Here is a 24,282-nt window from a genome sequence, read left to right on the forward strand (position 1 = left end):
ACTATAGGGGTGAAACAGGGCTGCCCGCTCTCTCCGACTCTATTTGGACTATACATTGATGAGATCTCTGATTATATTGGGACACGAGGGGACAGAGGAGCCCAGTTGGCTGGCACTTGGATACCTCTGCTCTTATATGCTGATGATATTGTGCTTATAGCAGACTCACCAGAGGGTATGCAGAGGCACTTGGATACTTTACATGCTTATGCACAGGATAGTGGGCTCTCAGTTAACCTTGGTAAGGCCAAGGTTACGGTGTTTAACACTACAGCTCAGTGGGTCTGGAGATCAGCGCCGATTTTTACTTATGGGCAGGAGACAGTGGAGTATGTTGACTCATACACATATCTTGGAGTGGTGTTCATTGGGCCCACATTTTCCATGAGGGGGGCAGCAGAGGCCAGATTGACTAGAGGATATGCAGCACTAGGAGGTCTAGAGAGGATGTGCTCACAGGTACAGTTTCAGGAGCCACGCACTAAGCTGTGGCTTTTTGACACGCTGGTCACATCTATGGTGTACAGATCTGGACGCCTAGATCGTCACAATCGATCAGGACGCACATACGATGGATGGAGATCGATGGAGAGACCACCAGAGAGAGAGAGAGAGAGAGAGAGAGAGAGAGAGAGAGAGAATTCACTGATATAATTTACAGGTGTCCTTTGCTGGATACGTTGTCATTGAAGCGGACAAGCATGGCCTCGGCAATCCTACAGTGCCCCATGCTGCTCAACCTGGATGTGTCATTATGCCACAAGCTTTCAGATGCTGGCATTCGTGCAGCTGCCACTGCTTGTCCTGCACTTTTAGCTTTGGATATCTCACAGTGTTCCTATGTCAGCGATGAAACATTGCGAGAAATATCGGTTTCTTGTTTGAATCTCCACACTTTGGATGCATCTCATTGCCCGAACATCTCATTGGAGGTGAATACATGGCTCGGAATTATGCCGTTGATGAATATAAACCACAAGAAGTATGAACAATGATATAATTATTAATATCTGACCTTGTTGTCAATGTGAACATGTGGCCTCATGTAGGGTGTTTGCTTGCCAATGCTAAAAGAGCTGAGGTTACACAACTGTGAAGGCATCAATTCTACATCAATGGCAGCACTTTCACAATGCTTGATGCTTGAGGTTGGTTAGTCTTGTATTTTTGGCGAGCCAGCCCAGTCTATGATGTGGCCGATTAGGGAGGAGAAATGCCTAGGGAAACACACAATTAAATGCCTAAGACTTCTCCCTAGGACATTGTCCTGCAATTGGCCACTAGCCTAGCCCTCTAGACTCTCTACTATGTATCTCTTTAGAGGATCCTGTAAACACAAGTGATGTAACACCATGTAAGGTGAATCAGTAAATCACAGGCTTCTATCTGTATGTTCTTTATGCAGACTATAAGGCTGGATCTCTGTGCATTGTTGACCTCTGTTGTCCTGGACTTGCAACGGTTGCAAAATATAACTTTGGCCAATTGCCGCAAGTGAGGAAACTGGCTTGTAGAGAACTCTTTTTTTTTTTGGAACAAGAATCAAAGATGTATTGGTGCTGTTATGATTGAATTGTAATTTGCTGTGACAGGTTTATTGATCTGACCCTACGTTGTCCTGCGTTGGTGAACATTAACATATCTACCTGCCCTGTTTTGAAGCGCATTGATATCTCATCTCTTGCACTTAAGGTGTGCCCTTTCCTTTTTTTCTCTGTTTGCTGATGTTATTCTTGTGATGAATCACATAAAGATCTCGTGTTGATAGTTACGTGTGCCACTTCTTTCCTAGTTCTTTGTCTGTCCGGCATAAGTATGACTAGGTTTTACCTTACTATTTGTGGTTGGTTGTAACGGTTTTGGGGTGGGTTCTATTATTTCATGGTTCATACAAACACTGATTTTGACGAGTGCTTTGCAGAGACTTGTCCTTCAGAAGCAAGTGTCTCTCACCACGATGTCACTGCAATGCCCTGGTCTCTGTACGGTTGACCTTTCAGAGTGCGACTCATTGTCAAATTCCATATGCAAAGTTTTCAGTGAGGGAGGCGGTTGCCCGAGGCTGACCTCGTTGACTCTAGATAGTTGTGAGGTAAGACTTCTGAATTTTCATTGAGCTTCAGCGGGTTGTATTCAAAAGACTGGGTGTTGCCCACCAAACCAAGTGTCCACCTTCCATCAGGAAGCAGAGATAACAAGTAACTGCTGTGATACAGAGTAGACATAGGTGCAAAGATGATGCATATTGATGGCCTAACTTTGTCTCACAGACCTCTATGGCCTTCTCCAAGATGTCAATAAATTTCTCTTTCACATCGCCTTCGGATAGAAAGAAAGAAAGAGCAGGATATCCTGGGAGGACAGGATCTACAATTGTGCTATCGAGAGGTTGATTCAAAGGAGCACTACACTTGCCATTTCCCAGTATACTACAAGATCCGGGGGAGATTTCATTGCCTTTTCAGATAGGGCTTTGGGCATTTGGACAGGATCATAGACTATCCAGATCAGCGCTCGCCGCTGCCACGGACTCTTCCTCCTTGAGCTCCGTCAACATAATGTCACTCCTCAAGAGTGTCCCGACCCCGATCCTGACACCGCCTGCACCCCCTCCAGCCGATCATCACCCGTTTCTTCCGACCACAGGAGGAAAGTCTGTGGAGTCCAGAGCCTTGGCTGCACCATCCTCAACCAGACAACACCCTGGAGGCATCTTGGATTGAGCCACTACACTCCAGCCAGCCTGGGTCCCCCAACCTCCAATACCCTGACCTCGCCCCACCCACTAGCTCCAGAGTCAGGAGACTTTTGAGTGACATAGGGTCACTTTCCTACACCCAGTGGATCTAGCAAGCCTGTTGACTCTACTTATCTCTCCCATGCTGGATATCCTGGATGAGCCGCTCCCAGTACCATAGGAGTGACTTATTCAGCTGATGTTGAGACAGACTCATGGATATTGATAGATTGATGCTTTAGATCAGGATTGGATATACATCACTCTGTCTCCACATCATTGTATACATTTTTTTGTTGTGCTTTTTCTTTTCCCAGCATGATGAGAGTCCATGGACAATATTGTTATATCCCATGTTGTGTGGACATAATGAGGCTAGTGTTAGAGGAGGACCATACAGTTCTTATGGCAGTGTGAACCGGTCATTGAGGCTAAAAAGTTGGTATTATAGCTCATTTGTAGTCAGTTCGACTGTGGGAGCTCTACCTTGGGATTGGGGCATCCCAAGGGTCCTAGCTAGTGGTTAGCCCACTGGTTAGCCATGCCAGTGACAACGGCAAGGGCTAGGGGTGTGTGGTATGGGATGTGCATGCCTTGTGGGTGTGGGCTTACTAGGGTTGTGCTGGTGTCTAGCTTGGTGGGGGAACAAGGGAATGCGGGTTTTCAAGAAGGCAAGGTTTCAGGCCAAGGAGGGGACAAGAAGAATAGGTGCACGTTTCTCTACGCAAAACAGAGCATTAGAGATTGGAGTAATCCAAGGTTGCAGCATAAGGTTTTCAAGATAGATTCAAGTGGTCAAGAGTGCCTCGAGTTTTGGAGGACTCCAAGGATGGTGCAGTAAAGGGATGATGTTTGTCATCCAAGATCAGTTGGATTCGTGTCGTCAAGCTTAGCAGGAGGGGATGTCACATGCACAACATGTGGACATCCTTAATCATGCCTAATCTCCCAATTTTGGCTATGATTAGGAACCTTTTCCGGCATTGTCTAGCCATGATTTATGCTAGGGATCTTACCCAAGGAGTAGGAGGGCATTTATTGGCTTTTTAGCATTTTAATATGTACTCTTGCTTGTCCTCTGCTGGTCGACAGCTGGGCGATTGCAGGTAGGGGTATTCGGGAGCCTATAAATAGGCAAGTTCATTTCCTTTTGTAACCATCTGATCCTTGATAGGTGGGACAGGTCATAGGCTTAGGTTTTTCCTTTTGGAGGCCATGTTGGCTAGGACCTATGTACATATTGATACACATATATAGAAAACATTGTTACAGCAACATCTCTCCCTCCCTCTCTCCTCTCTGTTCATTGTTGCGTTTTGCATAGTTCTTAATACAGGAAGTTCTTCCGCATGTGACAACTATCATATGAAAAGCATGTATTAAAAAGATTTCCTTTGTATCTTACAGCAAGAAAACAGTTGGTAAAATTATCCTTCTCTTTTTTCCACTCCACTCTCATCTTTTGTAAAAATATCAACCATATAACTCTTATTTGCACACAAAGGTTTATTCAAGTATAAACCTTATGCACCATACAATCCATGCTTGGTGTTTAATACCCATTTTAAGCCCTTTTTTTTCAACTAGCGTTAGGCTCCTCCGGTAGTTACTGTTTTTCACCCCCCGTATGCGCGCGGCACGTGGGCGGTTTTTCATCCGCCTATATAGGTGATGTTGTCAAGGAAGCACCTTGTTGGGGTTTGAACCTAGGACCTCTTGCCACTTGGTCCTAGCCAAACACCTTCACCACTTGGGCTATCACCTCATTGGCACTTTGAACCTTTTTTACAATGGTTTTTAACTCTTTCAAACCTAGATCAAAACCCAAACTCAAACTTTTCAATATTTTGGAAGACTCTGCACAGGAGTGTGTGCATACGTCTCTACAGCTTTGCATCTCCATCTATCACCATCTCTGTGTACTGTGTACTGGCTTGCTTCTGTGTAACCCTATCTTGGGCCAACGTCCCGTGCATGTCTTCCTATCGTACCCACTCTCTGTCCTAGCACACGGTGTCTCTCGGTCATCTTGCATCTCAAGACCCCACGGTCACGTATTCTCCAGTCCATCGGCATTAGCATTGGCGTCAAACGGCCCGGTTCTAACCGTGAGCCGTCCATCGTGCAATAGAGGGCTTCCCTTCGAGTGAATGGGTTGTCCATCGTGCTACGTGACGCCCTGTCCAGGTCGCCTTGCCTCGCTTGAGTTTCCCTCGATCATACGCTGCCCGAAGCCCGTCTCGTGGGGCTGAGCCACCATGGTCACTGGCGGAGGGGGAAACATCTGCACTAGTGCTGCCTCGATATGCTAATCGCCACTCTGCCCCACCCATAGGGGGACGGGAGGGGGAAGGGGGGCAAAAGTTTGGGTGGCGTCGCTCATTTTCTTGGCCAGGCAGTCTGCCGGCCTCCTGTTTACCTGGTGTCCAGATCTTGGCCAGCTTCGCACCTGCCCTGCCTTGCCCTTGCATCTCGGCGTGGCCCTGTGCTTGGAGACTTGGGCTTCTCGCTTGCACTTGATGGCATCTCATGTTCACAGTACCAACGTGTTGCTATCTTGAAGTCTGAGTCACGAGCCTTTGCTATGGTGGTGTGTAGTTGATCAAAGCCACCTCTACACTGAAGTTCATCCATCTATGAGGTGACCTACAGGGATTTTGGCTTTCCATTACAGGAGTTTTGCAAAACAGTGGTCTACAAAGAGTTTCTCACAACACTCAGTCACCAATCTCCAGCCTTACATAGGTATTTTTTGGATTTCTGTTTTTGGGGCCTTCATGAATTACATGCTTTGGTGCAAAATTCAGGTACAGGACTCGATGAAAATTTGGGACTTTTTTGAAATTTGTGCTTAATTGCACTACTAGAGCTACAAGGTACACAGAATTTTGGGGCTTTTGTGATTTATGTGCAATTGGCACAAAATTGAGCCCATTGATGCATAAACATTTGGGGATTTTTGCGTTTATGTCCAATTGGCACATCGTACAACCCATTGGTGCATAGAAATTTGGGGCTTTTCATACTAGAGGCCTTGTTTGGATATATGTGCAATGATTGTGCAAGATTTGCTTGCAAGTGTCATTAGGACACTCCAAACACTTATTGTAGCCTTGTATTTGGGGAAAATAGTTTGCTCTGGAACTTGTGATTGCCTGTCGTAGCACTCCGATGCGTTGGGATTTTGCCTAGAGGTGTTTTTAGAGCACACTGGTTGCAAGTGTTTGCATATCTCTTAGCAAAGAGATTTCAACATTATGACTGGTAATGCAGCTGATGTATTCGGGGTTTTGTCCCAAGAGGACAAATTGGATGGCAGTAATTACTCCCTTTGGAGTTTCATGGTCCAAAACCTTGTTGTAGCAAAAGGTTTATGGGGTTATGTATCATATGATTGACGTACGCCCTGTAGACATAGCACCTAATACACCTGGCCATTGTGTTGAGCAAGCTACAGCACCTGCTTCTCCCACACAGGAGCAGAAGAGATAGGATACTAGTGATGCCCAAGAGATGGCTTTGATTGTTTTGTCAGTAAAGCGATTAATTATACCGCATATCAGGTCTTGCATGAAGGAGCTATGGAAGCTCAGCTGTCTGTTAGGGTTTCATGTGGGAGACACATACACAGAGAAGAAGGGAGAGAGAGAGAAAGAAAGAAAGAAAGAAAGATTTTATTAACGTCTTCCAAAAGACCGAACTCGGCCTATGAGACAAATCGGAGTACCTGTATGGGGTATCCTCTGTCATCCCAACAAAATGAAAAAGTACTGAATGAGAAGAAGGGAGAGAGACATGTGGGGATAAGTCAACTCAAGAGTATGAGTGTGTGACTCCCCTATCACACATGTATATTTGCTCTAGTACACATAGTGCACTTAGTACATTAAAAGTACTAAGTGTACTATGTACTATAAAACTTATGGGCTAGTACACACTATAAGGATGGGCATTATGCCTTTACCCCAACAACTCCCACTTAAAGGCAAAGTGCCCTTAAATGAAGGAAAAGAAAAATCAGCATGTACATGATAATATACAAGGCCATATCAAGGCTGAAACTGGCCTCATCCAATGCCCATCAAGTGTCTGCAATGAGCAAACCGCTCTGGAGGCAAACTCTTTGTCAACAGATCAGCCGGGTTGTCATCCGTATGAATCTTGACAAGCTGAATCAGCTTGTTCTCTATTACCTCTCTGATGAAGTGTTACTTCACATCCACATGCTTCGTCTTTGCATGAAAGACAGGGTTCTTTGCCAACTGGATGGCACTCGGACTCTCACAATGCAACAATGGAATATCCCCTGTATAACCCAAATCAACCACTAACCGAGATAGCCATAATGCCTTCTTGCAAGCCTCTGTGGCTGCAATATACTCGGCCTCTGTAGTAGATAAGGCAGTGCACTTCTGCATCCTGGATATCCATGACATAGCACCTCCTGTGAATGTAAACACATAACCGGTAGTAGACTTCCGGTTATCTGGATGACCGGCATAATCCGAATCCGTGTAACCATGCACTAATGCATCCTGTTTGCCAAAGCAAATGCACATATCTTGTGTGCCCTTCAGGTATCTCATGACACCTTTCACTGCTTCCCAATGCTTCTTGCCAGGGTTGGCCATGTATCTAGAAACTACTCCCACTGCAAATGCAATGTCTGGCCTGGTAGCAACCATGGCATACATGAGAGTGCTACAAGCTGAAGCATATGGAATCTTGGCCATATCAGCCCTGTTTCACTGTCCGACTGTGGGCTGTCCTTAGCACTGAGTTTCACATATGGAGGCAAAGGAGTACTAGTCTTCTTTCCCCTTTCCATATTGTACCTCTGCAAAACTTTGCCAATGTATTCCTTCTGAGACAAATACAACACATGCTGATTTCTGTCCCGAAGTATCCGCATACCCAAAATGTGATTTGCATCACCCAAATCCTTCATATCAAAGGTCTGATGCAGCCTCTTCTTCAAGGCATCCATCTCTTTACGAGATTTCCCGGCAATCAACATATCATCAACATACAAGATGAGTATCAATAGACTCCATCCAAAGCTTTCTTGGTGTATAAGCAGTGATCTATGTCACTTCTCCTGAAATCCTGGGATTTCATGAATGTATCAAATTTATGATACCATTCCCTTGGTGCCTGTTTGAGCCCATAAAGACTCTTTTTCAGCTTGCATACAAGCTTCTCCTTTCCATTCACTGCATAACCCTCTGGCTGTTGCATATATATCTCCTCATGGAGATCACCGTGAAGAAAAGCAGTCTTCACATCCATCTGAATCAAATCCAGATCATCATGAGCAACCAAAGCTAATACAGCTCTAAGTGTGGTCATTTTGACCACTGGAGAGAAGATCTCATCAAAGTCCACACCATATTCCTGCTTGAAGCCCTTAGCCACTAACCTGGCTTTGTACCTTGGCTTTGCATCAGGTGCAACTTTGAGCCTGTAAACCCACTTGCATGGCAAAACCTTCTTGCCTGTAGGCAAATGCGCCAACTTCCATGTTCCATTTTTGTGCAGAGAATCCATCTCTGACTTCATAGCACGCTCCCAAAGAGCCTTGTTTGCCCTCTGTAAAGCCTCCTTATAACAAGAGGGCTCCCCACAGTCAGTGAGCATCAAGTAGTCAACCCCTGGAACAAACCTGTCAGGGGGTCTGGAGGGTCTTGTGGACCTTCGACCCAATGACCATCATTTGCAGGTTGCTGTCCAGCCTGCATATCACCTATTGGTGGCTCCTGTTCCATGCCATAAGGTTGAAAGATCATGCCCGGTATCTCCTCTAACTGTGGGATATCCATAGGGATATCTTCTGCCATCTCTGGCTGTCCATTTGGACCATTTTCAGCACCATTTAAGGGCTGGTTTTGTTGCTGTAATGGCTGATTTACAGCCCTTGGTTGTTGTCCATGATGTCCATCATCATCAAAGATGACTCTGCCAGGCTCCTGTTGCCTTGCAAGCTCCTTATACATGCATGTTTCATCAAAAAATGACATCATTGCTGCGTATAATCTTTCTATTCACGGGATCCCAAAGTCTATACCCCATTTCACCTCTGTCACCATATCCTAAGAATATGCATTTGTGAGACTTAGGATCAAGTTTGGTGCGCATTTCCCTGCGTATGTGCACGTACGCAACGCAACCAAACACTCTCAAGTGCTTGTAGGACGGAGGCTTCCCTGTCCATACTTCCTCTGGCACTTTTCCATCAAGCCTCGTGTTAGGTGACCTGTTTACAAGGTGAACGGTTGTCATAACAGCTTCAGCCCAAAAACCATGAGGTAACGCAGCATGTGACAACATAGAACGGACCTTCTCCTGAATGGTCCTGTTCATCCTCTCTGCTGTCCCGTTTTGTGGAGGATCATAAGGAGTACAGAGCTCCCTCTTGATGCCTTTAGCATCACAAAAGTCCTGAAACTGTTTGGACATATACTCTCCACCATTGTCGGAACGCAAAGCCTTCAGTGTTTTGCCAGTTTGATTCTCAACATGAGCAACAAACTTCTCAAACACTGAGAATGTATCACTCTTCAAACGAAGAGGATAAACCCACACCTTGCATGTGGCATCATCAATAAAAGACAAAATATTTGTAGGCATATGCTCACTTATGGTAGTGCTATGTGTGAACAGGGCTTAACCAAGGGCACTTTTTCCCATGTGGTTTTTCCCCTTGGACATCAAGTGTGAAAGGACACTCTAACATATAATATTTTGTACTTCTATATTATATGGATGTGGCACACATGCAAGGGTTGACTTGCATTTTGTGGATACCACACTTTTGGCTCACTCTCTCTCTCTCTCATTTCTGTGTGTGAGCTTCTCTACCCTGCACCTAACCCTAATGTGCAGGTTTGTGTGTGTGAGTGTGTGAGTCCAACACCCAACATTTGGTATCAGAGCTGGGAGCTGGGAGCTGGCCTTGGAAAACTGCTGCTGGAAAAATTTCTGTGAAATTCCGTCCACAGGCTGCCAAATTCCGTCGCTTGCGTTTTTCCGTCCGTCGGATTCCGTTGCCGCTGTGTTTCCGTCCGTCAGAGCTCAGCCGTCCAGCCGCCAGAGACGGGCGGCACTAGTGGGGAGCCCACCACCTCCGCCCAGCCTCCCAGGCGGCGCTTCCTCTGCAGCCGGCGCCGACCAGCTCCGTCAGCGCTATAGCCGCCCCGTTCCGGCCGGTGCTACTCCAACGGACACAACGTCGTCCCGTTCCGTCGACGCCCCTGCAGACTAGCCGTTCCGTCACAGCCACCAGACATCTCGTCCCGTTCGGCCTCCGTTGCCGTCGCCTCGCCCAGCGCTCCAAGCCCGCCGTCGCTGTTCCGTTCCCGTCTGCTCCGACCTCCGAGTGTGCTACCCCACGACCGCCTCTGCTCGCGCCCCACGCTAACTCTGTTTGTGGCCTTCGTTCGCTGCCAGCGACCTCGACACCTGCCGTTGACGGCTCCCGCTCCGGCTCCACTGCTCGCCCGCCCTTGGTCGCCCGTTTCAGGCCATTCGCGCTAGCCCACTACACCGACGACTCCAGTTACGTCTGGTCGCCTGCCCGCCACCAGCTCGACTATCCACGGCTGCCGCTTCCGCCTGCTCGTCTGCCCGCCACCACCTCGACTACCCAACATTGCTTGACTCAACATTCCGCCTGCTCGCCACCTGCAACGACTTCCTCCATCGCCAAGTTTTTTTTTCAAGTTGTCTGCTCCAAGCCTGCTGCCCTTGCCTGGAGGTATTTTTCTATACAAATTTCTAGGTCAAATACAAAATCTGCAGCCATTGCAGGGCAGGTCATATGCCGATTTTGCAGACAATAAATACTGTGCAATCAGATTGAAAAGAAAATTGCAGATGAAATTTGGGGGTTTTTGAAATTGAGGTCAAAATCAGCAAATGGAGCTCTTACATTTGCAGAAATTTGGGGCTTTTGTGAAAATTGGCCAATTAGATGCACATTGAAGCGATTGGAGTGCATAAAAATTGGGGATTTTTTGATTGGAGCATGTAATTGGGCATTACAGCTGCGATTTGTCGCGTATGTATACACATTGAGTGTAATTGGACAATTTGGTGCAGGTTTACACTTGCTTTGGTTTGAGGCATACATTTGCACAGGACATTTGGTTGCCTGGCAGTGCACATTGGTGCTTGGTTTGCTTGCAGTTATACTTTGTTGACATGGCACAGAATGCTACAGATGTATTTGGTGTGCTCACCTAGGAGGACAAGCTGGATGGATCTAACTACTCCCTCTGGAGTTTTATGATCCGTAATTTGCTGGTAGCCAAAGGGCTTTGGGGCATCGTGTGTGGTGATGACACACGCCCACATACCATTCAGCCAGCCACGCTTCAAAGGGGAGGTGCTCAAAGAGCTCCTGATGTAGATCCTGCTCCCACACAAGAGCAGAAGAGATGGGACTCGAGAGATGCACAGGCCATGTCATTGATAGCCCTTTCAGTGAAAAGGACTATTATTCCGCACATTCGTTCATGCAAGACATCGAAGCTTGCATGGGACACGTTGGAAGCAATGTATCAGGTACGCAACGAGGCAAGAGTTGCCTACTTGAAGAGGCAATTGGATCTTCTTTCTATGGGTGAGGGTGACTCCATGGCAGATCATCTCACCAAAGTGAAAGATTTGCAGGAACAATTGCTCAACATTGATGAGGTTATCCCAGACAGACAGATGGTCACCAATACTCTTCATTCTTTACCGCCTTCCTACTTGGGCTTTCACACCTCTCTCAACCTCTCGATGAGAGGAGGTGGTGATCCCGTCACTTTTGAAGAGCTCGTGGGTTTACTCTTGCAGGAAGAGCAAACAAGAGCAAACATATCGAGCAACCGTGGTGGAGAAAAGGCATTTACAGCCAAGGACAAGGGTAAAGCAAAGAGCTTTAAGCATGGGGGACAACAGTCTAGCAAGGCTGGTCATGGACAGCCCTCTTCTAGTGGTGAAAAGTCTGACAAAGGGGATGCAAACAAGCCCAAAAAGAAGGGCAAATGTCACTACTGCCATAAGCCTGGACACTACATCAGTGAATGTAGGAAAAGGATTGCAAAAGAGAAAAAGAAAGAAGCAGGCAATGCAGTAGCAGACTCTTCGGATGACAAAGCAAAGCAATCAGCTAATGTAATCCAGGAAGAGTACACTTTTTTGGTCACATGCGCTAGTGACACACCAAGTGCTTCGAACACTGATATGTCTTGCATTGCATCTGACAGACAGAATGCATCATGGTATTTTGATAGTGGTGCTTCGAGCCACATCACTTCATGCAAAGATGTATTTCAGCACTTGGTTTATGCTTCAAATGGCCGCACTGTATCATGTGCAGATCATACCACATATCTAGTAAAGGGAATTGATAATGTCATACTTATTGCAGCCAATGGTGCCAATATATGTATGAAAAATGTATTGTATGTTCTAGGGATAAAGAAAAATCTGCTCTCCGTCTCAGCCATAAACGACCAAGGTTTAAAGGTTGAATTTGAAGATGGGAAGTGTTTGGTAAAAGACCCATCAAAGGGTTATGAAATAGTCACTTCTGGAACACGATACAAAGGCTTGTATAAGCTGGACAGCTATGACAAGCGCACTTCTGATGTAAATACAGTGGCTGCCCACACTCCTGCTATGCATGATGCAGAGCTATGGCATGCTCGTTTTGGGCATGTAAATTTTCAGAGTTTGATGCTTTTGCAGAAGCATCATATGGTTGATAATATGCCGCCTCTTGAGTCTCCGCCAAGACATGTATGTGAGGGGTGTATTTTGGGAAAGATGCATCGGAAACCATTCCCCAAAGATGGAGCTGTTAGAGCTGAAAATAAATTACAGCTCATACATAGTGATGTATGTGGTCCAATGCGGACACCATCCATAGGGGGGCATCTTTACTTTGTCACATTCATTGATGACTACTCCAGGTTTGCTTGGGCTTACCCTTTGAAAGCGAAAGAAGATGTGTTTACATGCTTTCGACACTTTGTAGCAATGGCTGAAAATATGTGTGCATGTAAAGTCCAAACACTTCGCTCAGATAGAGGTGGAGAATACATGTCAAATGCATTCAAGGATTATATGCTTCAAAAGGGCATCAAACACCAATGTACTGTGCCTTATACACCGCAGCAGAATGGTGTAGCTGAAAGGAAAAATAGATCTCTCATGGAGATGGCAAGATGCATGGTGAAAGCACAAAAGTTGCCTCACAAATTTTGGATGGAAGCTATAATGTGTGCAACTCATGTGTTGAACAGGTGTCCAACAAAAGCTTTGAAAACCATAACACCATTTGAGGCTTGGTATAGCCGAAAGCCAACAGTGGATTATATGCGTACATTTGGGTGTTTGGCATATGCACATGTGCCAGAACAACTCCGAACAAAGCTTGATGACAAAGCAATTAAATGCATTTTTGTGGGCTACAGCAATGAAAGCAAAGGATACCGTCTTTATAATCCAACTACACGAAGGATTTTTGTGAGTAGAGATGTGATATTTGCTGAAAATTCAGAACAGCCCATGGTCAGCTTGTATAAAAGCAATGATACAGGCATACAGGACATGTTTGATGGACTTTTACCCATTGCAATTAGGGGGGATTCAGATCAGCCAGCCCCTACACAAGAAAATCCACATGTAGAATATGTGGACCAACCAGCCATTCAGCCCCCTTCTGTGGAAGAAGTGGAAGATCTTGTCAGGGAAGAGCAAACAGCCATAGACACAGCCAAGTCAGTGCCAAGATGGTTGCTGAAAACTTTGCAAGAAAGCAAACTTGCAGCTCCACTCACAGGTAGAACAAGGGCTAGTTCCAGCCATGCCTTGAATGTACATCGTGGGGAGTCTGCATTCGCAATGGGTGGTCTCTTTGATTCAGAAGAGCCTTCTTCTTATGAAGAAGCACATGAGAATGAGCATTGGTTGCAAGCTATGCAAGCTGAAATTTCTTCTATCATGAAGAATAATACATGGGATCTTGTGGAATTGCCTAAAGGCAAGCATGTAATTGGCACAAAGTGGGTGTACAAAGTCAAAAGAAAGTCTGATGGTACTATGACAGGTACAAAGCAAGACTTGTGGCTAAAGGCTACTCCCAGAAAAAGGGAATAGATTATGAAGAGACTTTTGCTCCTACTTCGAGAATGACCACAATAAGATCAGTGATTGCATTGGCTGCCCATAAAGGTGGAAAGTGCATCAGTTGGATATCAAAACTGCATTCTTGAATGGGGATTTAGAGGAGGAAGTATATGTAAATCAGCCCATTGGTTTCGTAGTTCCTGGTGAGGAACATAAAGTATGCAGGTTGCACAAAGCATTGTATGGGTTAAAGCAAGCTCCAAGAGCTTGGTATGATAAGATACATGCTCATCTAACCAGCCAAGGTTATGAGAATAGTCCAGCTGAAAGCACATTATATGTGAAGAAAACCAATGCCGATATTCTCATAGTCATCTTATATGTAGATGACATGCTCATTACAGGTACAAGCAAAGCACAAATTTCAGATTTCAAAGCTGATTTGAAAGCTGAATTTGATATGTCAGATTTGGGGCCTTTACACTACTATCTCGGCATACAGTTTATGCATACAGATGATGGCATTGTTATGCAGCAAACTAAGTACATAAAAAGTTTGCTAAAAAGGTTTCACATGGATGAATGTAAGCCCATTTCTACTCCAGTAGAATCAGGTGTACGGCTTACTATGCATGATATTGGAGAGCCTTTTGAGGCCGGCCTTTATAGCCAGGCAGTGGGATGCCTCATTTACTTGTGTAACACGAGGCCAGACATATCTTTTGGGGTGTCTTTGTTGAGCAAATTCATGCACAGCCCAGGCACAAAGCATTGGCAAGCAGTCAAACGCATTTTTCGATATCTTAAGGGTACCCTGGATCTTGGTTTGTTCTATCCCAGGGGGGGCAGCTTGCAGCTTTATGCATACAGTGATTCAGATTGGGCTGGTGATTATGATACCAGGCAATCCACCAGTGGGAATTGTTTTTTTCTTGGCAGCTCATGCATATCTTGGTTGAGTAAAAAGCAACCCACTGTTGCTACATCTACTTGTGAGGCTGAGTACAGGGCAGTCTTTACAGCTACAGTAGATTGTGTATGGTTGAGGAGACTATTGGCTGATCTTCGTGAGTGTCAGCAGACACCCACCACCATTCTCACTGATAGCCAGAGTGCTATGGCCGTGGCACGAAATCCACGTACCAAGCACATAGAGATTCATTATCACTATGTCAGAGAGAGGCTACATGCAGGGGAGATCAGTTTATCTTATTGCCCTACACAGGATAATGTTGCAGATCTATTCACAAAGGCTTTACCTCGAGAAAAGTTTGAAGCTTTCCGCAAAGCTTTGGGCTTACTCTCATACAGAGAGTGATCTGCTTCCTTGTACAGGTTCACACTTCCACTACAGGGGGGATTTGTAGGCATATGCTCACTTATGGTAGTGCTATGTGTGAACAGGGCTTAACCAAGGGCACTTTTTCCCATGTGGTTTTTCCCCTTGGACATCAAGTGTGAGAGGACACTCTAACATATAATATTTTGTACTTCTATATTATATGGATGTGGCACACATGCAAGGGTTGACTTGCATTTTGTGGATACCACACTTTTGGCTCACTCTCTCTCTCTCAGGCATATGCTCACTTATGGTAGTGCTATGTGTGAACAGGGCTTAACCAAGGGCACTTTTTCCCATGTGGTTTTTCCCCTTGGACATCAAGTGTGAAAGGACACTCTAACATATAATATTTTGTACTTCTATATTATATGGATGTGGCACATATGCAAGGGTTGACTTGCATTTTGTGGATACCACACTTTTGGCTCTCTCTCTCTCTCTCTCATTTCTGTGTGTGAGCTTCTCTACCCTGCACCTAACCCTAATGTGCAGGTTTGTGTGTGTGAGTGTGTGAGTCCAACACCCAACAATATTTTGCCCCTCCCAAAGAAAGCTGAGGCATCTCACATACATCTGTATGCACAAGCTCTAACTGAGCATCTTTCTGTCCAAGAGCTTTCTTGTGGGGGCACTGGAGTTGCCTGCCATATATACAATGCTCACAAAACTGAAAACTTGAAAACTTTAGAGAAGGCAAGTAACCAAAACGAGACAATTGCTCCATTCCTTTGACACTCATGTGTCCCAACCGGCTATGCCACATAGAGATTTCCGGCAGCTCGGTTGCATTTACATTAGCATGGTGACAAACACTTGCATGCATGAAGTAAAGAGTGTCCACCTTAGAGCCTCTAGCAACAACTAGTGAGCCCTTACTAATCTTCCACTTTCCACGACCAAATGTGGTAACATAATCAGCATCATCAAGCTGTCCAGTAGAAAGCAGGTTCTTCTTGATCTCAGGCACATGCCTGACATCATGGAGCATAAGCTGTGAGCCATCTGAAAACACAAGCCTCACATCACCTCTGCCAAGAATCTTGCATGCATGGTTGTCACCCAAATAAACTACTCCTTCATTGCCAGCAGTATACCTGACAAACAAGTCTCTGCAACATGTGACATGAAAGGAGGCACTTGAATCAATGATCCACGAGTGCATACCATGACCATCTCCTGCAAGGAGTGAATGGGCATCAAGTGAAGACGTGAATAGGACCTCATCCTCACTGTCACCTGCATGTGACATTGATTTCTTCAATCTTGACTCCACTTTTGCCCTTTGGCTTTGCATCTTTGGCTTCATCTTTGTCTTTGTCTTTTCCTTTGTCCTTTTCCTTTTGATCATTCTTCCATTTGTAGCATTGCTTTTTAATATGCTCCTTCTTGCTACAATAATGGCATTCCAAGCCCTTTTTGGAGCGGGACTGGCTCCTTCCCCATTCTTGGCTTTTACCCCTTTGCTGGGATCTCCCACGTGCATTCATTGCATTGGACTTTCCAACAGAGTTGTTCTTCCTGTTCATCTCCTCTTGAAGGAGAGCACCCTCCACATCTGCATATGACAGCATAGCATTTGAATTGCTAGTGGCTGTCCTAAATGTGTCCCAACTCTCTGGCAAAGTGCATAAGAGAAAGGTGGCTTTGAACTCATCGTCCATTGCCAACTTTTGATTGATGACCTGACTGACAACACCATTAAACTCATTTAGATGGGCTGTCATAGACGCCCCTTCCTTCATTTGAAGACCTATGAGTTTCTACAACCAATACACTTTGCTTGAGGCACTTTGCTGGGCATATAAGTCCTGCAATCTTTGCCACATTCCCCAAGCTGTCTTCTCTTCACGTATGCTGAAAAGTAAAGTGTCTGACACAGACAACATGATGGTGGATCTTGCCAACTCATCCATATCTTCCCATTCTTCAGCAGTAAGAGAAGCGGGCATTACACCCCTTTTTTGATGGGCTTGTGCTGCTTCTTCTGAAGCAACACATTATAGCACTGGGTTTGCCAAATGTCATAATTATGTGAGCCTTCAAGCTTCTTGATGTGAAGCAATGAAGAGCTCTCACCTGTGGTTGCCATAGCAATATGCAACCTTTGACACAGTCAGTGCCTGACTCCCTGCAAGATGTGCAAACACTGCACCAAAAGCACACAAAGTGCTCACAGTTGTTCTCCCAAAGTTTATCTCCCACTGCGTACATCCAATACATAAAAGCCTCTTGATTTACTAGCACATTGAGTGCTTGACAGGCATCAACACATTGCCCAAAGCATCAAATGCCAGTGCCTGCATGCAAAACAACCCAATTGGCACAAAAGCCCTTTGATTTGCACTCCAATTTCCTGCAATTTAGCCCCGAATGTGAAATTGCTCACATCATACAGCATGTATGAATGCCCAATGGCACAATTACATCAAAAGCCCCAAATTTTGACACCCAATTTCCTGCAAATTGACCCAGAATGTGACCAATGTCACCCAATTTTGCCAATTTTGCTCAAAATCTGAGCCATTTGGACCTGTACTTGCTCAATTTCTGTCCCGAAGTATCTGTTGAAGGGAGAGAATTAGGGTTTCATGTGGGAGACACACACAGAGGAGGAGAGGGAAGAACGCTGCGGCCCTGCCCGTGGCTCTTCAATGCTGCGTGCTGCCCTGCACTGGAGGGTATGGTGTGTGAAGCGAAAGCTACTACCTCCACAGTCAGCTACAGAGGTGAAACCGGTGGCCTTTGCAGTTGGCGTCAAAAATGCCTGTGGACACGCACCCCTGCTTCTTCAAGCAAATGCTGCAGTTGCAATCGCCATGGCTCTGATACCAGTTGAAGGAGCTATGGAAGCTCAGCTGTCTGTTAGGGTTTCATGTGGGAGACACATACACAGAGAAGAAGGGAGAGAGAGAGAGACATGTGGGGATAAGTCAACTCAAGAGTATGAGTGTGTGACTCCCCTATCACACATGTATATTTGCTCTAGTACACATAGTGCACTTAGTACATTAAAAGTACTAAGTGTACTATGCACTATAAAACTTATGGGCTAGTACACACTATAAGGGTGGGCATTATGCCTGTACCCCAACATTGCAGGGCCTCATGGTGAGCTTGGGATATATTGGAGACCATGTACCAGGGATATTTTGGAGACCATGTACCAGGCTAAGAATGAGGCTAGAGTCGCCTTTCTTAAACGGGAGTCGAAAAATGTGTCCATGGAAGATGGGGACAGCATGGCCGATCATCTTACGAAGGTCCAAGATCTTCAGGAGCAGTCGCTTAACATTGATGAGGTCATTCCTAAAAAGGAGTTGGTCTCTAGAACACTATCATCACTGTTGGAAATTATTTCATCCCCAGATGGACTTTCCCATGCATATTCATGCTTGTATCTGGCTCTATATGAAGCCTTGCATTGGCATATCTTAGCAGAGATTTTTTCTACCATTTTTTTGGGTATTTTTAAGGCATTTTATAGCATTTTTTGCTACAGCCTTGCTGGCGGCCTGCTACAGCTGGCCGACCAGCATACTGAGGTACTATAAAAGGGCTGGCTCCCTTTTCCCTCAGATCATCTCATTTTTCAGCTTCTGCAGTGATAGGCAGCATCTACGGGACCTCCCTCATGTTGCTCCACATGATGTACTACCTTTTTTGGTGATATTCAGTCGTGATCTTCTTTTCTCCTTTATGCTTGCTGTCCATATACAGTGTTGTATAGTTCTTGCAGCATTTCTGAGTGGGTATCTCAGCATAGTACCCATTCTTTCATGGTATCAGAGCGGGAAACATCTACAAGGACCTGCGTTTCTTTTCCCATGCTGCTGTTGACTGCTTACAGCATTAGGAGCTGTTTCTTGCTGCGTTTCTTCATCAGTAACCTGTGTTTTACAGTGGAGCTGCGGGATTGCCTCAAGTGATGCAATTTCTTGCTACTGTAGGCTGCGTTTTCCGCATTTCTACTGTTATTAGCTGAAACCCTCTTCATAGGTGCTGAGGATAGGAACTCTGAGATAGTTTGCTTCTTCTATTTTCAGATTCCCACCCTCCCTTCCCTTTCTTTGTTCTTTCTCTTGTTGCTGTGCACATCTTGAGAGGAGGTACTTTGTTTTTTTCAGCAGACATGGCTTCAGGAGACCCCTTCTCTACAGCCATTCCTTCTCCTATCTCTTCTCCCGCGCCATCACAACCTGGATCCCCTGATCCTGCCGCTCCACAGGTGGTTGCTATTCCCAATCTTTCCTCTCTGAGTTTCTCTCATCCAAGTCTTGCTCCCACCCCTGCCAACATACCATCCTACAATCCTCCCCAAGTCAGTGACTCCATGAAGCTTACAGCAACCAACTATCATACTTGGTCTTTCTACACTCAGTTTGCTGCTGGAAAGAGCCGGTGTGTGGATGGCTATCTCCACACCTCACTTGGTGGATCTTGCTTTGCAAAGCATATTGGATGCTCGGGCTCGTTTTATCATCATCCATTGCATGACTCCATCCATACAAGTACAATGTCTCCTCTCGGAGTGATGCTCATCAGATGTGGACAGAGATCCAGAAGAGGTATGGGAGAGTTTCGGTAGTGAAGATTACCAAATTGGAGTCAGATCTGGAGAAGCTTACCATCACTGAGTCAGAAAACTTGATTGAGAAGATTGGAGAGTTCTCCCGTATCAAGCTGCAACTTGAGGAGTATGGGAGCACCATCAGCAATCTCATCCATAAAATTCTTGGTAAGTTGCTTGCTTCCTTTGATTCTTCAGGGATAATATTTATTATCGTGATCCTCTCCTCCCTTTTGAGGAAGTCGTGAGTTATCTCCACGACAAGTGCATGCCTTGCGGAAAAGGCAATCGGAGTCTGCTTTTGTTGCCTCTAACAAGGGCAAGGGCAAAGGCAAAGGCGGAAAAGGGAACTCCAACAACAAGAAGCAGAAAGTCACCACAAAGTCATCTTCTGCCGATGACGATTTCGACAATTTTAACACCATCAAGGGGTCCAGGATGAAGGAATCTTGTGAGTTTTGTGGCCGACTTGGTCATTTAGAGGCCAAATGTTTTACCTGACAGCTGCTTCCCGCAAAGCTAAAGCCAAAGCTAAAGCAAAGCAGGAGTCCTCCTCCGATGGCTCAGACACTTCACCCACGACAGATGGCTCAGATACTTCACCAACGACAGAGGAGAGTATGAAGTCTCATGCTAAGATGGCTTTTCTTGCTGTCTATGATCCCCCGGTTCTTTCATCTTCACAGGAGCATGATGAGTCCATCCTGGTGGTCACACAGGAGACTTCTGATTCAGAAGTCAGTGCCCTAGAGGATTATTTACAGGAGTTTCCAACAGAGACCTTATCAGTTCCTCTAATCCCTTTGGATGAGTATCTTCCTTCCCTTGTGTTGTTTCATGCTGATGCTATTATTGCAAATTTTCTCTCCTCACTTTCAGATGAGGATAATGGTTCTTCTACAGAGCAGGTGGATGATTTTGTTGAGATATCCTCGCATATTCTGGAGCTTTCTACTTTGGCGGCTTCTCTCCTGGCAGTTGCTTCTCCTTCTTATGTTTCAGAGGAGGCATCTTCCACTATCTTGGAGCTTGTTCCTACTTCAAGACTTCTCTCTCCAGATTGATCCTGGTGTTTCGTCTTCAATATCTTCTCGATCTTCTTGTGGCTTCTTCCGGAGACCTTCTCGGTATTCACATGTACCATATCTTTGCGAGCTTTGTGCCTTTTATGCGGAGGTTGTTCCTTCAGACTCTTTGGAGGATTTTTTGCAGCGCACCGGACATGGTCCACCCATCTGGTGCTGAAGAGGAGGTGTTGGAAATTATTTCATCCCCAGATGGACTTTCCCATGCATATTCATGCTTGTAGCTGGCTCCATATGAAGCCCTGCATTGGCATATCTTAGCAGAGATTTTTTCAACATTTTATCTACCATTTTTTGGGTATTTTTAAGGCATTTTATAGCATTTTTTGCTACAGCCTTGTTGTCGGCTTGCTACAGCTGGCCGACCAGCATACAGAGGTACTATAAAAGGGCTGGCTCCCTTTTCCCTTAGATCATCTCATTTTTCAGCTTCTGCAGTGATAGGCAGCATCTATGGGACCTCCCTCATGCTGCTCCACATGATGTACTACCTTTTCTGGTGATATTCAGCAGTGATCTTCTTTTCTCCTTTATGCTTGCTGTCCATATACAGTGTTGTACAGTTCTTGCAGCATTTCTGAGTGGGTATCTCAGCATAGTACCCATTCTTTCAATCACTACCAGAGACTTACCTGAATTTGCACACATTGGTCACTTGTCTATGCGGGGAAACCCGGAAGCAGTCTTGTTTGAAGAGCTGGTTGGTTTGTTGCTAGAGGAGGAGCAGAATTGGAAGAACAAATCTTCCGTCATGCATGGCGGTGATGGGGCTATTGTTGCCCAAGGCAAGGGCAAAAGAAAAGCCAAAAGAAATTTTCAGCTAAGGGCTGATGTGGGACAGCCTTCACAAAAGGCTAAGAATGATGTAGGCAAGCCCAAGAAAAAGTGCAAGTGTCAGTACTGCAAAAAGCCGGGTTACTATGTAAATGATTGCAAAAAGCGGCTTGCAAAGGAAAAGAAGAAGGAAAGCGGCATGTGTGTAGATTCTTCTTCGTCACCTGCAATGAAAGATGATGCGTCAGTAAATCTTGTGTAGGATGAGTGGACTTCTCTTGTTTGCAGTTATGATACATCATTAGAGCATATGTCTCTTAGTGTCAATGAAAGACTTGACACATGGTACTTTAACAGCGGTGCTTCTAAACACATAATCTCACAAAGTAATTTGTTTAAGAAGCTTATGGCATCCCCTGAGGGCAAACGGGTAACATGTGCAAACAATTCTTCTTATCTAGTCAAGGGAGTTGGTGAGGTGATCTTCACAACAGTAGATGGCAGAGACTTATGTTTTTAAGATGTATTGTATGTGCCTGGGATTAAGATGTATGTTTTTAAAATGTATTGTATGTGCCTGGGATTAAGAAGAATTTAATGTCCGTCTTTTGCTAAAAGAGGATATGCAATGAACTTTGAGGATGATAGGTGCACAGTCAGAGACCGTGAGAGTGGCTATGCATTAGTCACATCCGGCACATTGTACCATGGGTTATACCATCTTGATAGGTTTGACAAGAGAGAGTGGCTATGCATTAGTCACATCCTGCACATTTTACCATGGGTTATACCATCTTGATAGGCTTGACAAGAGAGAGCATGATGCTCATGTGGTTTCCACTCTAACACTTGCCATGCAAGAGGCAAATTTGTTGTATGCCATGTTTGGGCATGTGAATTATGGCAGTTTGATGCTATTGCAAAAGCATCAAATGGTGCATGACATGCCTCATGTTGAGCTGCCACCAAAACATGTATGTGAAAGGTGCATATTGGGTAAGATGCACAGAAATGTATTTGCAAAAGATAGATCAACAAGGGTTGTCTGGAAATTACAGCTTATGCATAGCAATATTGCAGATTTGTTCACAAAGGTGTTGCCTCGAGAGAAGCTTGAAGCTTTCCACAAAACTTTGGGCTTACTTTGCTAGAGAGAGTGATGTGCTACCGACCTTGTACAGGTTTACATTGCCAGTACAGGGGGATTTATTGGTATATTACTTGGTTGTAGTGCCACATGTGAACATGGCCATAACTAGGGGCATTTTTTCCCTTCGGGTTTTTGTCCCTAGCACACTTGGTATGAAAGGGCGCCCACCTATTTTATGTTTATTTGTATTTTGTGTTGACTTCCAAGCTCCATACACTCCAATGCAATCTATAGCTCTGCATCTCCATCTATCACCATCTCTGTGTTCTGTGTACTGACTTGTTTCTGTGTGTAACCCTAGCTCCCTTGGGCCAACAGGAAAGCATGTAAACACATTTGTTTTTGCTTTCAAAGGATATCGCCAAGCAAACCTTGAGTAGTCATCAATGATTGTGACAAAGTAAAGATGCCCCCACATGGATGGTGTCCGCATTGGACCACATACATCACTACGTATGAGCTGTAATTTATTTTCAACACTAACAGCTCTTGGGAAATGGTTTGCGGTGCATCTTTCCCAAAATACACCCCACAAACATGTCTTTTGGAGACTCAAGAGCCGCATATTGTCAACCATATGATGCTTTTGCATGATGCTTTTGCAAAAGTATCAAACTCCCAAAGTTTACATGTGCAAAACGAGCATGCTATAGTTCTGCATCATTCATAGCAGGAATGTGGGCAGCCACTGTATGTGCATTATAGGGACACTTGTTATAGTTGTCCAGCTTATACAAGCCATTGCATCGTGTTCCAGAAGTGATCATAGCATAATCCCTTGAAGGGTCCTTGACTAAACACCTCTTATCTGCAACTTCAACCACCAAACCTTGATGGGTTATGGCTTAGACATAGAGCAGATTTTTCTTTATCCCTGGAACATACAATACATTTGTCATGCATACATTTGCACCATTGGGTGAAACAAGCATGACTTTGCCTATCCCTTTCACTGGCTAAGTAGAATGATTGCACATGATACAGTCCGGCCATCAGAAGCATAAACCAAGTCAAGGTTGATGTGTACGTACTGTACGTTGTGTATATGTACGTACTGTACGGTGTTCCGTACAGTAAAATTTTTTATGTACGTAGAAATACGTACCATTGGCAAACAATAGGACATTCAACACCTTTCTACATTTAAGGTACATAAAAGTTTAAAACATTCAAGAATCAAAATAAACCAATTTGCATGTAGTATGTACTAATTTCAAAACACACATCATATACTTGACACAATGGCTGTCAAGACAAAATAGACGTAGAAAGGCTCATACTAGAGCATACAAATAACAAATGTCTGATGTCAACCTAAAAGGCTCATACTAGAGCATACAAATAACAAATCATAAATGTCTGATGTCAAGAGTCAAGACTCAAAAGTAAAAAACACTAAGCAATAACAAAGAGTCTCGACTCGACTCTCGAGACTCTACTCTCTGAATCTCAAAACTCCTCATCGGATGAGGATGATGACACTCCTGAAGAGAGCAAGTCCCCATC

The 24,282-nt window shown here is 44.9% G+C and overlaps 1 protein-coding gene across 6 annotated transcripts in view; it reads left to right on the plus strand.

Moving 5' to 3' along the window:
- Positions 1–24,282, plus strand: part of LOC147614517 (F-box/LRR-repeat protein 15-like) — a 95,828-nt gene that overhangs the window by 29,871 nt on the left and 41,675 nt on the right. For 5 of the 6 annotated variants that reach the window (XR_015263143.1, XM_086781072.1, XM_086781073.1 and 2 more), the window contains 5 exons: positions 662–932; positions 1,050–1,148; positions 1,406–1,494; positions 1,593–1,692; positions 1,922–2,092. Coding sequence is in view for 5 of the 6 variants with exons in the window: in XM_086781072.1 (XP_086637198.1) it covers positions 662–932; positions 1,050–1,148; positions 1,406–1,494; positions 1,593–1,692; positions 1,922–2,092 (730 nt within the window). In the remaining variant the exon portion in view is untranslated. The remainder of the gene's footprint in view (positions 1–661; positions 933–1,049; positions 1,149–1,405; positions 1,495–1,592; positions 1,693–1,921; positions 2,093–24,282) is intronic. The other variant, XM_086781075.1, reaches the window with a different exon arrangement.

Source organism: Cibotium barometz, chromosome 42 (genome assembly GCF_041138505.1).
Source record: "Cibotium barometz isolate CiBa-2024 chromosome 42, ASM4113850v1, whole genome shotgun sequence".
NCBI lineage: Eukaryota > Viridiplantae > Streptophyta > Polypodiopsida > Cyatheales > Cibotiaceae > Cibotium > Cibotium barometz.